Source organism: Lynx canadensis, chromosome C1, assembly GCF_007474595.2.
Source record: "Lynx canadensis isolate LIC74 chromosome C1, mLynCan4.pri.v2, whole genome shotgun sequence".
In the NCBI taxonomy this organism is placed as follows: domain Eukaryota; kingdom Metazoa; phylum Chordata; class Mammalia; order Carnivora; family Felidae; genus Lynx; species Lynx canadensis.
This window is the reverse complement of record NC_044310.1, coordinates 150,834,579-150,848,465: the sequence shown is the minus strand read 5'-3', so window position 1 is coordinate 150,848,465 and position 13,887 is coordinate 150,834,579. Positions and strand designations below refer to the sequence as shown.

Sequence of the window (13,887 nt, the reverse complement as noted above, 5' to 3'; positions counted from 1 at the left end):
TTGCTATACACAGGGCATTATTGCATGCTTTATTGTATTAATCTCTAACTCTCTCAGACAACTATTGTCATGTACCTGTTTTACACATAAGAAAATGAGGCTTAGAAGTTAAGAAAATGACCAAGTATGAGTCTATATTCAAACCTGTCTTTCTGACTTAGAAGAAGGAGCTTTTAAGTGCCCTGCTAGGTGCCTCCTTCTGTGTGAATTCAGCTGATGCTCTCAGATTCCTGGAGTCATCATCAGAGCAACATGGAAGCATCCTTCTCAGGGTGGAATTGACCACATCAGGCATGCTGTAGGCTCTGCTCTGCAGTCATTAATTCATTGACTTGATTAGAAATGTCTATATTAACCTATTCATTTGAGGGGGGGAAGGAAATTGATTATCAGTAAATTTAAAAAATTGTTCTTCCTGAGTTTGTCTAAAGGTATAAAAATTTGCCTGGAGGTTCTAACATCTACTAGGTGGCCCCATCCAGTCATCTCTTCTATCAGCATTGCTTGAGCACCCAGTATTTATACTCACAAGTGTCCATAGGGCTGGATTCTGCCTTTCCAGCATTTATGATCAAGCAGAGGATATAACACATTGCAATAAATGACTTCAAAAGCAGATATGACAGAGGTATAAGCAGAAGGCCAGAGGCATTCCGAGGAGGAGGAGATGAGTTTTCCATGATCCCAGCGATCAAAGAAAGCATCCTAAGGAAGGTGTGGGTTGAAGAGGTAGGGTTCCAAAGGGCACAGTTGAGGGAGGTGGCACTGAAGGGGAAGGTGACCCATGAGCAGGGAAGCACGGGGCTGTCCAGGGAAAGAGCAGCAGGTCCTGTGACCTAATGGTCTACAGCCAGCATCTGTCTGCAGGGAGGGTGAGGCACAGTCTCCTGCTCTGAAAGACACTAGATCCTGGAAGGGGCTTTAGATCTCACTCATGGTTTACAAACATTTTTAAGGACCTGGAAGCCCCCTTTTTTTTTTCCAAGTGAGCTGCAACACAGAAGTACAGTACCAGAAAACAAATGAAGATTACTGCTCAGGTTGCAGGCATGGGCCCTGTCCCCTCAGCTTCCCCTCCCGGAGTCAGGATATTAGGCAGAACCTGCAGGGGTTCCAGAACACACTCAGGACAACACTGTAGAACACAGATGAGAGAACCGAGGTTCAGAGAGAGAAACTCATTTGCTCAAGGTCACATAGCGTGTTAGCATGGGAGCTGGGAAGAGAACAGAGGCCTGCACTTGCCAGACCAGATTCATCAAATAATGGAGTTTAAATGTATTGAGTATTTCTGTGGGCAGGGACTGTGCTTGGTGCTCTGCTCACATCTCACTTGAAACACTCCCTACAGTGTTATTGTCACGGCCATTTCACAGATGAAGAGATGGGATCTTCCCCACTTAGAAACCATGTTCCAGGACCTGAGATCAGGAAACCTATGCAGGTCTAAGGACTTAGTTTTTGCCCTGTAGGAATGAACCATTGCATCTTTGTTCTTTGTAGTTGTTTATGCCACATTCCTGGTGGGGACTGCCTCACTCACTGGGGATATTTTGTGTGAGACACATTTTACCAACAAATCATTTCTGGAAATGCGTCAGGAATGTGTTATATAGGGAATGTTACAGCTCCGGTCTCTGTTAACACCAGTGAGGCCACAACTTATCTAAAACCATGCTGGAGGTCCTCTCTGGGGAAAACACTCCAATAGGTGGTGATGCCCCATTTTCTAGCCTTATGCAAACAACTGGCAGGGCCAGGTCAATCCAGGCAAGTTGGTAAGTTGCCCAGCACCCTCTGCTATGTTTTCTAGCAATCCACTACTTCCTGGAGTTGTAGGATCACCGGGAGTGTAGCCCTGTGAGGGTCCTCATGTCTCCTCCCTCCTCTGCCCAGGCACCCATCACTGATTTTCCCTCTGGGCCATATCCTTGCACCATGGAGCTTCCAGCAGGAGAAATCCTTCTGGAGGCTAAGGCTGGTTTGTTGTTCCGTTAAGAATGGGCTCCTCTGCTGACAAATGAGAAGTGCATCCTGGCCACCCTTCCAGCAACCTGAGCCTGAACCTGAATCAGGGAGAACCTCCCTGCCACCCTCATTGATTGAGAGGTCAGGTTGATTAGATTCATTAGGCTGCCCATTTGTATTGATGACTCATAATGGGAGTTTGTGACTCAAAATATTTGAGATAAAACCACACATACTGAAAAACCATAAACCCCCTAACTGCTTTATTTAGAGCCCTGTTTCACCTTGCTGGATTGAAGTAATAAGAAAGGGAGCAATCTTAACAGTAGTATCTCCAGTGCCTTCCAGGGTGCCTGGGATACAGCAAGTGTCCAATCAGTATTTGCAGCATAAATTGAATAAGCTGATGCGTGGATGAATGAGATATGCTATGTGTCTGACTTTATGTGTGTGCAATAGTTTATACAGCCAGCACCAAAGATGACCTGCACAGTGACCCTGCATAGCAAATCCCTCTTTCCACCTCCTCCCAGCCATCTGCAAATTCTGTGGCCTGAGCTAGAGAATTGGGAAGGACATGTTCTATTTAGGTGACCCCACCCCACATCTGGCCAATTGGCGCCAGGGACCAGTCACACCCAACTCATGGTCTGCCTGCCCCTACCCTGTTTTTCTGCTCCTGCGTGATTCAATAGATAAATGTTTTCCTCTGAACGGCTGGTGATCCTTGGTCTATAAAGTAAGGATATTGGGGTCTAGGGTCGCCACCCGGGAGATAAATGAACTGGACTGAAATACCCTGGAAGCTAGCGACACCTCCAGAAACGAGGCCGAACAGCAGCTCACATGCTGTGGGTGCCGCCCCCTGGGATGGGCTCCCTCTCACCCTACCCCTCCTCAGCGATCTGTCAGCAGCCCCAGGAGGGCTGGCATCCATCTCAGAGCAGAGGGTGGCAGGGAGCCCGGGGCCAGCACTGGCAGAACGCCCACTTCCTTGGGTGATTCACCGAATTAATCACTCTACCGTCTGCAGTTGCTCTTAGGAGCAATTGCTCTCCAATATTCTTTCCAGTTAGTAATGCCTACCTGATGTTAAGTATCCTGAATATACCAAAAGAAACATTTACACAAATTAGGGGAATTAATGTAACTCAACAGACATTTATTAAATGCCTACTCTTTGCAAGCCAGCACTTTACAAGTATGACCTTCAAAAGCAAGTCTCTCCCAGTAGATTCAAATACAATTTGCTTTATAAAATTCAGCTGTTTAGTTTACACACACTCTGTGGGAATAAATAGATCTCATAGAGTGAGGAGTTCGATCCTGAAGAAAATGCAAGTGGGTTGAAGCTAGCCAACAATATTCACCAGAGGGATGGGTAGAGGTTCTACAGAGGGAATGACTGGGAACAGAAAATCTGAAGCCAACTGCTTGGTTTGAATCATGGCTCCAACACTTCCCAGTGTGTGACCTTGAGCAAGTTACTTAACTTCTCTACATTTCCCTTTCCTTGTCTGTAAAACATGAACTCTAGCGTTCCTATCTCATAGGGTGCCACGAGCTTTATGTCGAGCCCCTGGAACAGTTCCAGGCACAAGTAGACTTCCCTTGGGTTTGAACTCCTACTGTTATGTCCAGGAATTACTCCACTGCTTTACTATTAAAGTCAGCCATATTCTCCTTGGTCTAATACCGTCCCAGAAGTTAGAAGAGCTTGTTGAATCACTCTGCCTAACCTGGGATAGGCAGCCACTGGCTCAAGGGAAGGCCCTCTTCTGCTCCTACCCACCATTTCATAACCAGTCTCCTCAGTATATGCCTTTCTGTTTTTACAGAATAAAATCAGCAAATAGCACACAAGATAGTTGATAATCCTGCTTGTTGGATTTTTCTGGTCATAAGCAGGACTTAAACCTTTCAATAAAAAGTGCAGTTGGGTCATTGGTTCCCTTTTTTTTTTTTTTTTTTTTTTTTTTGAGTCATTGACATCTCAGACTGGCATGATCTTGGCTCAGGGCTGGGTTATGCAGCGTCATTCTGTCTCCCCTTAATTGCAAATCCTGAAGAGAATCTGTGATTAAGCGGAAGTATGTTTATATGAAAATTCAAAACGTACCGTCCCCTTGCTGGTGAAAGGCCATTCTGGAGGCATCACAGGGTACAGAGTACACCTCGGGCTACAGTGAGTGACAGACGGAGTGGAGGATACAGATTCATGAACCTTTGATCTAGAAATGGGCAGGGAAGGTGCCAGATGCATGTGAGTTTCCTGGCAGACTTCCTAAATTCCATTACTCCATGTTTTCAAATGGGGAAAAGTTATTTCTCTACTGCTGATTTCCAAACCTGGAGTATTATTTATGGTTTTTAGTAGATAAAAGGACTTTGTACCAGGTGATCCACTAATCATGTTAGAGAGTTTTCTGCCCGCCCCCTTCCGGCCCCTTCCCCCTACTAGGCCACGTTAGAAAAGGGAAGGCTCTTTTTAGAGCCCATGGTCCTAATCGATGCCCAGGAAGCCCTGAGATAATGTGTGCAAGTATGTGAAGAGGCTTTTTATTCCCTTAGAGAGAGGTACATGATTTTCATCCAGTTTATAAAGGGATTTGATCTATGAGTAAGAACCACTAGCATAGAGCAGGGATAAGCACACCAGGCCCACTGGCAAATCCAGCCCCATGCCCGTTTTTGTATGATCTGCAAGTAAGAAAGGTTTTTACAATTTTGAGTGATGGGGAAGGAATTTACAATTTGAGTAATTGGGGAGGAAAATCATGAGAAGAATAATACTTCATGATGTGTGAAAATTATATGAACTTCAAATCTCCGCATTTCACTGGAACACAGCTACAGTCGTTTGTTTGTATATTGTCTGTAGCTGCTCTGGTGCCGCAAAGGCAGAGATAAGTAGTTGTGACAGAGCACATGTGGGCTGCAAAGCTTAAAAGATCTACTGTCTGGCTCTATACTAAGAAAACCTTCAGACCCCTGGTCTAGAAAGTTAATTTCAAAAAGTTTTCCTTTCTCCCTTGCATTTCATTATTGCAGTCCCCTCTGTAAGTATTTATTCCTTATTCCCGGGAAGATTTATTTGCCTTACCATGTTCTCATTTAATGCCTGAGGACTGGGCACAGGGCAGAAGAGTTGGATCCAGTGAGGCGCCCTTGCTCCTGTGCGTGCAAAGAGGGGCTCACACTCTCACACCCTGCAGCCTGGCAGTCGTTAGTGGTAAGCACTTTAAGACTGGTTATATCAGTGTAGAAAAAGAGGGTTTCTAAGAAAGCATGGTGGATATTTGAAGAAGACCTAAGGAAGTCAGAGCACTGCAGTGGTTTCAGACTGAAGGTTGAACCAAGAGGGCAGCTAGGACCTAGCTCATAGGGTGTTCATGAGACACCAGCCATGCAGACTGATGGTGTACCGGTTCTTAATAAGCAAAAGAAAGGGCTGAAATGGAGAGGAGTCCCTATATGTGGGAAGGTGGTGCTTTGCTGCTGGGTGAAGGGGTGTGATCTTTCAGTACCTGCCACCAGCAGCGGAGACAATGAGGAGGTACCTCTGGGGACATTAACACAGGAGGTGTCCCCAGCAATAAAAGGGGGATAGCGAAGTGGTGATCCATCCTAAGTGCTCAATAAACAGTGGTTGTTTGCTTTGGTGTCCGTGAGGGGAGTGGAGATAGGTAGGACATGGTCTGTGAATTCTGAGGAAGGACAGAGCTATTTAAGCCACAAAGAATAGGATGGGATTTTTCCCTTCAGTGCTGCCTTCCAAGAATTTCGGTGAGTGTCTGTTTTGTGCCAGGTATTCTGCTAGGGCCTGGGGACACCCTGTGAACAAGACAGCTGTGGTCCTGCCTCAGAGAGCTTGCAGTCAAGTAAGGAGAGCAAAAAGATGCAAGGAGGGGGTGGTCACAGCCTGGGAAGGGAAGAGCAAAGGAGCATTTTAGCGTGTTCAGGGTGAGGAAGAGGATATGGCCATGGGCCAGAGGGGAAGAGAGGGGAGGAAAAAATTCTTTGGGAATTTTTCTGAAAAGGGGATAAGGCTTTGATCAGACAGTGGAAAGGAGTGATTTAAGAATCATTGTTCAAAATCACACTGGGGGCTAGGAAGAGTAAATAAAATAAAATATAAATGATCCGGAGCAAATATTTAGGGAGGCTAGCAGAAAATTAAATTGTGAATTCTATGCATCTCACTACAAATCAAAAGGCAGTTCCAAAACTGCTTAAAGGTATGTGTTGGAGGAAGACACAATGCTGGAGATATCTCTAGTTGTATAAATTTTATGTTAAGGTTCCTTATTTTTTTTCCCACAAGTTCATGTTTTGAGTCTTGAGAAAAGATTTTTTACAGTATAATTATTTGATTTTCAAAGTTTGTAGAGATGTGGGTCAATTTTTTCCCCTTTGAAAATGAAGTTGAGAAAAAGGTCAGTTGTAATTTCACCCTAAAAGCAAGAATTTTCTAGAGAAGCACGTCAAATTACCAGAAAATATTCGAATCTCAGCCAGTGTCTCTGGCCTCCCTGTAATTTTCTCTCAAGACAGCAGAAAAGAGATGGGAAAATGTCACCCTTGACTTCCTGGCACCACCAAAGGCCAAGCTGAGGACTTGAAAAATCCCGAGCTGTGGTGTGAGTCACGTTTGCCAAGCCACTACTTGATGTTAGCTACTGTTTTTCCTGTCAGATATATTTTAATTTCCATTCAAAACTAAATTACACTTTAAGCTTTCAGAAAAAGTAAAATATTGTGTTATTAAATGCTTTCAACAACGATTTAAAATTATATGCCTATTAAGATTGATTTCAGTGAGTAAAATGTCTGTCTGTACCAAGGTCTGGAAATAGTTATTCTCTCTCCCCTCCCTTCCTTCCTCCCTCCCTCCTTACTTCCTTCCTTCCTCACTCCCTCCCTCCCTCCCTCCCTCCCTTCCTCCCTTGCTCCCTTTCTCCCTTCCTTCCTTCCTTCCTCCCTTCCTCCCTCCACCCGTCCATTTTTTCCTTCCTTTCTTCCTTCCAGGGATTACTATTTGTGTGATGTAACGTGGGCAAACGAAGAAAGAATTTCTTTGCAATGGCTTCGAAGGATTCAGAACTATTCAGTCATGGATATACGTGACTATAATAACTCCACCGGCAAATGGATTTCCTCAGCGGTAAGGTTTAATGGGGATGTTCTGCTTCTAAAGCTACATGTGAGCCAAGGACAGTATGAAAACAGGCAAAGTGAGTGATTGGGAATCAGGAAATAAACTCTGAGTTTCTATTCTTTCTGACTGTCAGATCCTGAGGCAGTGGGTAAGTTTTGACTAACTTTTAGAGAATCTGATATCTGGTGGTACTTCTGTTTCACCTTTACTCACTAGTCATACTGTTTTAGTTATGGATATTATCACTCGGGGAGGAGATGGTAATTGGAAACCCAGAAGACAGAATTTGATGTCAAAATTCAAAAAGCTCAAGAGGGCCAGTGGCTGCAAGGGCCATGAAGTGTGTTTCCATAGAGAAAATATGGGCAGTGGCAAATGACTGGCTGAGTATGTGTGAAAGAAAACAAGATTCAAAAGGCCACAAATCTGCTACCATACTGTGACTATCATTAAGCAGTAAACAGCTTTAGAACATACATAGATACCTACCCGGCTGAAAGGGTGGTAACATTAAGACAAAGGCAAGTGTTAATTCAAATCTGAGGTGCTTGGGGCGTTGGGGGGTTTCCCACAAGAAACTTCAAGGTTTGGCCAAGCTGGTGAATCAGAATTAAAGCCCCTTTGGGGACCAGCAGCCTCAGGAGGGACAAAGCCCAGGGAAGGTTTGCTGGAATATGTCAAGCACACCTCTACAAGCCATTTCCTGGTAATAGGCTCTGTGCTTACACACCTCCCCTCCCTGTTCCCATCCTGGTTGGACACAGTGAAGATTCTTGCCTCAGAAAGCTTGGGCACCCTGTATTTTGATGTGCTCATTTTGTTCATTTATACAGCAAACATTGAATACCTAATGTGTCCCAAGTTCTGTGCACAGCTCTGGATTCAAAACAAAACAAAAAAAAAAAACAACAACAACAAATTAGACAACATGCTGTCCCCAAAATGTTGATGTTTTAGTAGGGATTACCATTATGATAATGAATAATAGTAGATACCATTTCTTGAAGACTCACAGTGGAGTCAGAGATTCAGTGAGGTTAAGGGGCTTGCTTCGGTCACATGACAGCCAGAATTCAAACTAAAAAAATCTCAAGCTTTTTGTTTCCTGTAAAACATATCATCCTACTATCAAGATATTGTGACCTAAAAGGGTATAAGCAAGGTACAGAGGTAATGTAGGGCAGAAGAAGGTGATCCACTCAACTGGGGACAGGGGATGGGAGATGACAAGGAAGAACTAAAAGCAGCCTGGGCAGATAAGGGCACAAGGACCCTGTGAGCAGAGACTGTGCAAAGGCATCCAGTGAATGGCTTGGTGTGTGCAGGGTCTGGGGCTCCCAGAGGACCAGGGGTTGGGTTGAGGCACAATGATGAGAACTGAGGGTGGGGGTAGACTGAGTCTCAGGCACCATTCCCAGGAGTTTGGACTGACTAGTAAGACACGGGGCGCTATTTCCAGGTGTTAAATAGAAGAGGATCATGAGATAGAACCATCTGTTGCCAAGTGAGGTCAGCCAGGGGTTGAGCAGGGTGGAGGGCAGAGTGGAAGAAGAAAAGAGCCGCAGGGTATCAGCCAGGAGGTCACGACAACAAACCAGGGGAAATCAGACGAGAACCCCAGCTAAGGCAGTAACCGTGGAGAAGGAAGAGAGGAGTCAAAGAACCAGGAGACAGGGGCTGAGGAGGTGGCTGTGAGTAGTGGAGGCACCTAGAGCGACTCCCACATCTCTGGCTTGGGTGAGTGGTGGCACTAGGCAGAAGAATGAAGGTGTAGGAACAAGCCGGTGGGGATGGAGGCAAGATAAATGACATCATCTTCTGTTCTGCACCTGTTGAATTGAAAATGCTGGTGGACCTTCCAGGGCCACATATGGAGACAGAGCCCTAGGCAAGAGAGGTAAATGTTCTAATGCAACAGTCCTAACATAAATACAAATATATAAATGGAGACAGTTTTCAACTATTTTAAGTACCATTTCATTTGTATTACCATGAATTGCAGCTAAAGAATTAGAATGCATAGCTTACTTCTCTCTGGAACACTGTCCCTGTATTTTTCTCTCCCTAGGCACAAGAACACATTGAAATGAGTACCACTGGCTGGGTTGGAAGAGTAAGTGGTTAAGAGTCATGTTTGTTTGTTTTTTTTGTTTTTTTTTTTTCTCGTATGGATCAGATACGCAGAGCTATTTAATATGTAGATATACCGGGGTGTCTGGGTGCCTCAGGAGGTTAGGCATCCAACTCCTGGTTTTGGCTCAGGTCATGATCTCATGGTCGTGGGATGGAGCCCCACAATGGATTGCACGCTGGCCATGGAGCCTGATTGAGATTCTCTCTCTTCTTCTTCCTCTGCCCCTCCCCCACTTGCACTCACGTGCTCTTTCTCTTTCTTTCTCAAAAAAAAAAAAAAAAATGTAAATATACCAAATGAGGGCCCTATGTTATTTGCTATTAACAGAAATATTACTTGACCTATTTCTCAAAATACTTAAATGCCCCCCGCAGAGATATCTTTTTATACAGAATATAGAACATGCTCAGCTGGAAGAAGTAAAAGGACAAGTTAAAACTTAATAGCAGACAAAACAGAAGATATACTCGAGGCAAACTGTAGGTCCTGGAAAGTAAAAAGCAAACCTATGCTGAAAAGCCTCTAAGATGCCAAATATGCTCGTTGACCTCATCTTCAAAGTCCTGTGCTTTGGAGGCAGAAAACATGGCTTCCATCCACAGCCTACACTAATGTGTAAGGAGATGGGACTATATCCAGTAGCAACGCAGCGGCAAACACACCACACTGCTGTGTACCTCCCTCTGGAGGAAACAGTACTCGTGTGGCTTCACGCTTTCCTAGGCCCCAGATGCAGAGTTTCATCCAAGAAAGCACGGTGACCCGCAGGGACTTGTCACGCTTCTCGCTCCTGCTGCGCTCCGCCTTGGGCAGAATCACCAGCCGTGTTGCCACCAGACCATGGAACGAAACAAGTTAACAAAGGAAGCGCAGCCATTGCGGCACCTCATAGAAAGACGATGAACAAATCTCACCTAATTTTTACGACCACTTCTATTAAGTCTCCTTTAAGACAGAAACAAAGGAACAAAATGTGTAAAGATTTCACTCATATCTCTCAGGGCATAGAGGGGAGGCCCCTGGTCCAGGAACAGGACCCCTTCCAGCTGGGCTCGGAGTTCCGATAGCATTCGCACGTCCCTTTTCTTCAGGCATTGATTGGGCAGAGGGGAGAGGTTTGCCAACATGAAAAGTGGTTTCCTCCATGGCAAGAGACACGCTACACTTCCTCACGACTCTTTGAAAAAAATATGTTTTTTCCTCTCTGTATTTAACCAGACAGATGCCACTTTTCACACATTTCTACTAGGCACAACTCCATCCAGGGGAAACAGGGAAATGTATTAAAAAGATAAGGCTGTGAACACAGGTCTAGAGAGGGGAATGTGTTTCAGAGCTCTGTAATGAGAACACCAAGTGTATTGCACGCCTCAGCTTGCTCCATAAATGAATCCACTTTGAATCACTAAATAGAAGAGGGAAGCATTTTTCTTCCTTCCCAAAATGGGAGCTGATGAAAGAGGAAACATCTAGGGTAAAGTGAACCAACAATTTTAAAAGACCATCTCCTACCTGCTCTCAAATGTAGTCGTAAGGCGACATATTCCTTTCAGGCTGGGATAGATACTCTTCTGCTTAAACTACATTATGTTCTGAGAACTATCTTTTATTGAACTGTGAAAAATGGAAATTTTATAGTATATTTCCATACAACTACTTTTTTGGTAAATTGTTGATCCTATTTAGCAAAATGAAAAGACTTACCATAAAAATGGTAACTATAAAAATGTTTCCATGTGAAATATACGACAGACATTCCTTATAGCACCCAGTCCAGAAATGGTTAAAGACTTCCTGGCTTTCAAAAGGAAATATGTATTTTAAAAAGAGGGAATAAATCCCTCAAATTACAAACCACTTCTTATCTGAAACAGTAAAGATAATAGTCTGTTTCAAACCTACAAACAAAACAGAAAGCAATCAACTCATAGTTGTGGGAAGGGACGGGGTGTGGGGAGATGGGTGAAATAGGTGAAGGGGATTAAGAGGTACAAACTTCCAGTTACGATAATAATAATAGTGTGTTTCAAGAAAGCACACCTGTGACATTGAGAAAATTTACCTCATAAAACTGAACTGATTTTTGCCCATTTGTAGCCAGAAGTCCTTGAGTTATCATCCACAGAGAGATGTCCAAAGATAACAATACCACTGCTCTGTGTTGAGTGTCCTGTGTAAGCCTCTTTATGTGCTTTCTCTCATTTACTGTGCACAAAAAATTCCCTGAGAGAGATCTTTTTGTCTGCATTTTCTAGAAGGAGAATTTTCTTTTGAGACACTGTGGTTTCATTTGGCAAGTAAATGAAGCATGGGTTTTGGGCAGAGATGTTGAGAGGACTTTCAAAAATTAAAGTTGGTGCTGAGATGAGACTAATGTGCTCTAATGTGTTTTTTGTTTCTATTTTATTCTAGTTTAGGCCTGCAGAACCTCATTTTACCTCTGATGGGAGGAACTTCTACAAGATCATCAGCAACGAAGATGGCTACAAACACATTTGCCGTTTCCAAATAGATAAGAAAGTGAGTATTCCTACGTAATTTACTTCAGGTTGATCTCTTTTTTAATGCAACTAACTTGACGTGGAAATCATTTGGTAAAGTCGATCAAGGTGTACTAATAATCTGATTAATTCAAATTCCAAAGCAGTATCTAGAGTACAGTGGGATGGGGTGGGGACACCCAAAAAGGCCTAAGATCATCTGAACTGTTACTATAAATGATTTAACCCTCCACTTAACTTTGGCGAGAGAGTTTCATAAACCTCTTTTTAAAAAATTCCGTTAGGATTGCACATTTATTACAAAAGGAGCTTGGGAAGTCATCGGGATAGAAGCTCTTACCACTGATTACCTGTGAGTATTCTAATAATCGATCGGATAGATGTAAATATAGTTGTTGTAATCACACCCTCTCTGCCCAGAAATAGGGGAAAATCTCCTACAAATAAAGAATAGTCTATTTGGAATGTGTTCAGTACTTTTTTCTTTTTAACATACGGAAGCCTTAATGATTTTCACATATGCTTAGCAGATTTGATACCCTGCCACCAAGTGGCTCTACCTCTTGCTCTTACCTGCTTTACATTAGAAGAGCTGTAGCCTCTTTTTCTTAAACGTCTTAGAACACTGAACCAGAATCAGGGGCGTTTCGTGAAATGTTAACTGTCACCGAATTCTGGAAGGCTTGCAAAGGCTATTTTATATCTGTCCATGTTTCGGCCTCGCTTTTTGGAAAATGGAAAGCTTTGCAGAGGCTGTCAGCTACCATGCACGAATTGTGGCATGAATTGAGGAGTGTTATTTTTCATTAGAATCTAAGGCACTTTTTTTTTTTTTTTTTAATTTTTTTTTTTTAACGTTTATTTATTTTTGAGACAGAGAGAGAGAGAGAGCATGAACGGGGGAGGGGCAGAGAGAGAGGGAGACACAGAATCGGAAACAGGCTTCAGGCTCCGGGCTGTCAGCACAGAGCCCGACGCGGGGCTCGAACTCACGGACCGCGAGATCGTGACCTGGCTGAAGTCGGACGCTCAACCGACTGCGCCACCCAGGCGCCCCTCTAAGGCACTTTTATAATTCGTTATCGGGTGTCACCATGGAGGATTTTTGCCCCTGCCCAAAGCAGTCTTTGAAGGTCCTCTTTAGAAGTGGCTCTGTGGCCCTCAGGAAGATAGTAGTTTGTGTTTTAGAACAGAAAATATGGGAAAAAATAGGTACACATGGGCTCTCAACTTCAGGCTACTTGTCCAGTCACATTTTTCTTATAAGAGACTTTTTTTCTTTTTTTCTTTTTTTTTTTTTTTTTTTTGTTTTGAGTTTTTACTTGTCACTTTAATGAAGGGAGCAATTCCTGCATTCAGATATTTTAGTCTGTTTACAATCTCCTGTTTAGAGATAATGGGGGAAAATGGCCTCTGGGGGAGAGGGAGCAGGGAAGAATGATACAAGAAGGGCCAGAACTAATGCTTGGTGTTGAGTTAAACAAAGTGTGCTTGACTTTCTTTAAAAACATAATTAATATGCATCTCATTTGTTTTCTTCCCAGATACTACATTAGTAATGAATATAAAGGAATGCCAGGAGGAAGAAATCTTTATAAGTAAGAGCTCCACCAAGTTGTTGACTTGAGTCTTTTTAGCTGAAGAACAATTTCTGGGTTGTTGTTGTTTTTTTTTTTTTTTTTTTCCTTGTCTTAACCAGAATTGTAAGTTCTAGTTTCTGTTCTAGAAGAGCTTTGGTTCCTTTATAAATCAAACCTCCACATGTCACCAAAAGAGAATGGCTTTATTAGATGCTTTATGTTATTTCCAAACAGTAGGAGGTTTGAGGTTATTACGAATTAATTCATGTATCTATCTCACACTAAAAAGAAGTTTTTGAGCATTGCTTTGACATTCTGATAGCTTTGAAACCAGAATATGGCATTATTCAATTCCATCTTTTCATTTCTTCTTTCATCAAGCACTTAATTTCCACCATTGGTTCACAGAATCCAACTTAATGACTACACGAAAGTGGCATGCCTGAGTTGTGAGCTGAAACCAGAGAGGTGTCAGTACTATTCTGTATCATTTAGTAAAGAGGCAAAGTACTATCAACTTAGATGTTCAGGTAAGTGTGAATGGAC

General features: G+C 43.2%; 1 protein-coding gene across 1 annotated transcript in view; it reads left to right on the top strand.

Moving 5' to 3' along the window:
• The window catches only part of DPP4 (dipeptidyl peptidase 4), a 79,001-nt gene that overhangs the window by 39,693 nt on the left and 25,421 nt on the right, over positions 1-13,887 (top strand). The window contains exons 11-16 of the mRNA XM_030325200.2: positions 6,997-7,132; positions 9,195-9,239; positions 11,673-11,780; positions 12,046-12,113; positions 13,306-13,359; positions 13,750-13,871. Coding sequence (XP_030181060.1) covers positions 6,997-7,132; positions 9,195-9,239; positions 11,673-11,780; positions 12,046-12,113; positions 13,306-13,359; positions 13,750-13,871 — 533 coding nt within the window. The remainder of the gene's footprint in view (positions 1-6,996; positions 7,133-9,194; positions 9,240-11,672; positions 11,781-12,045; positions 12,114-13,305; positions 13,360-13,749; positions 13,872-13,887) is intronic.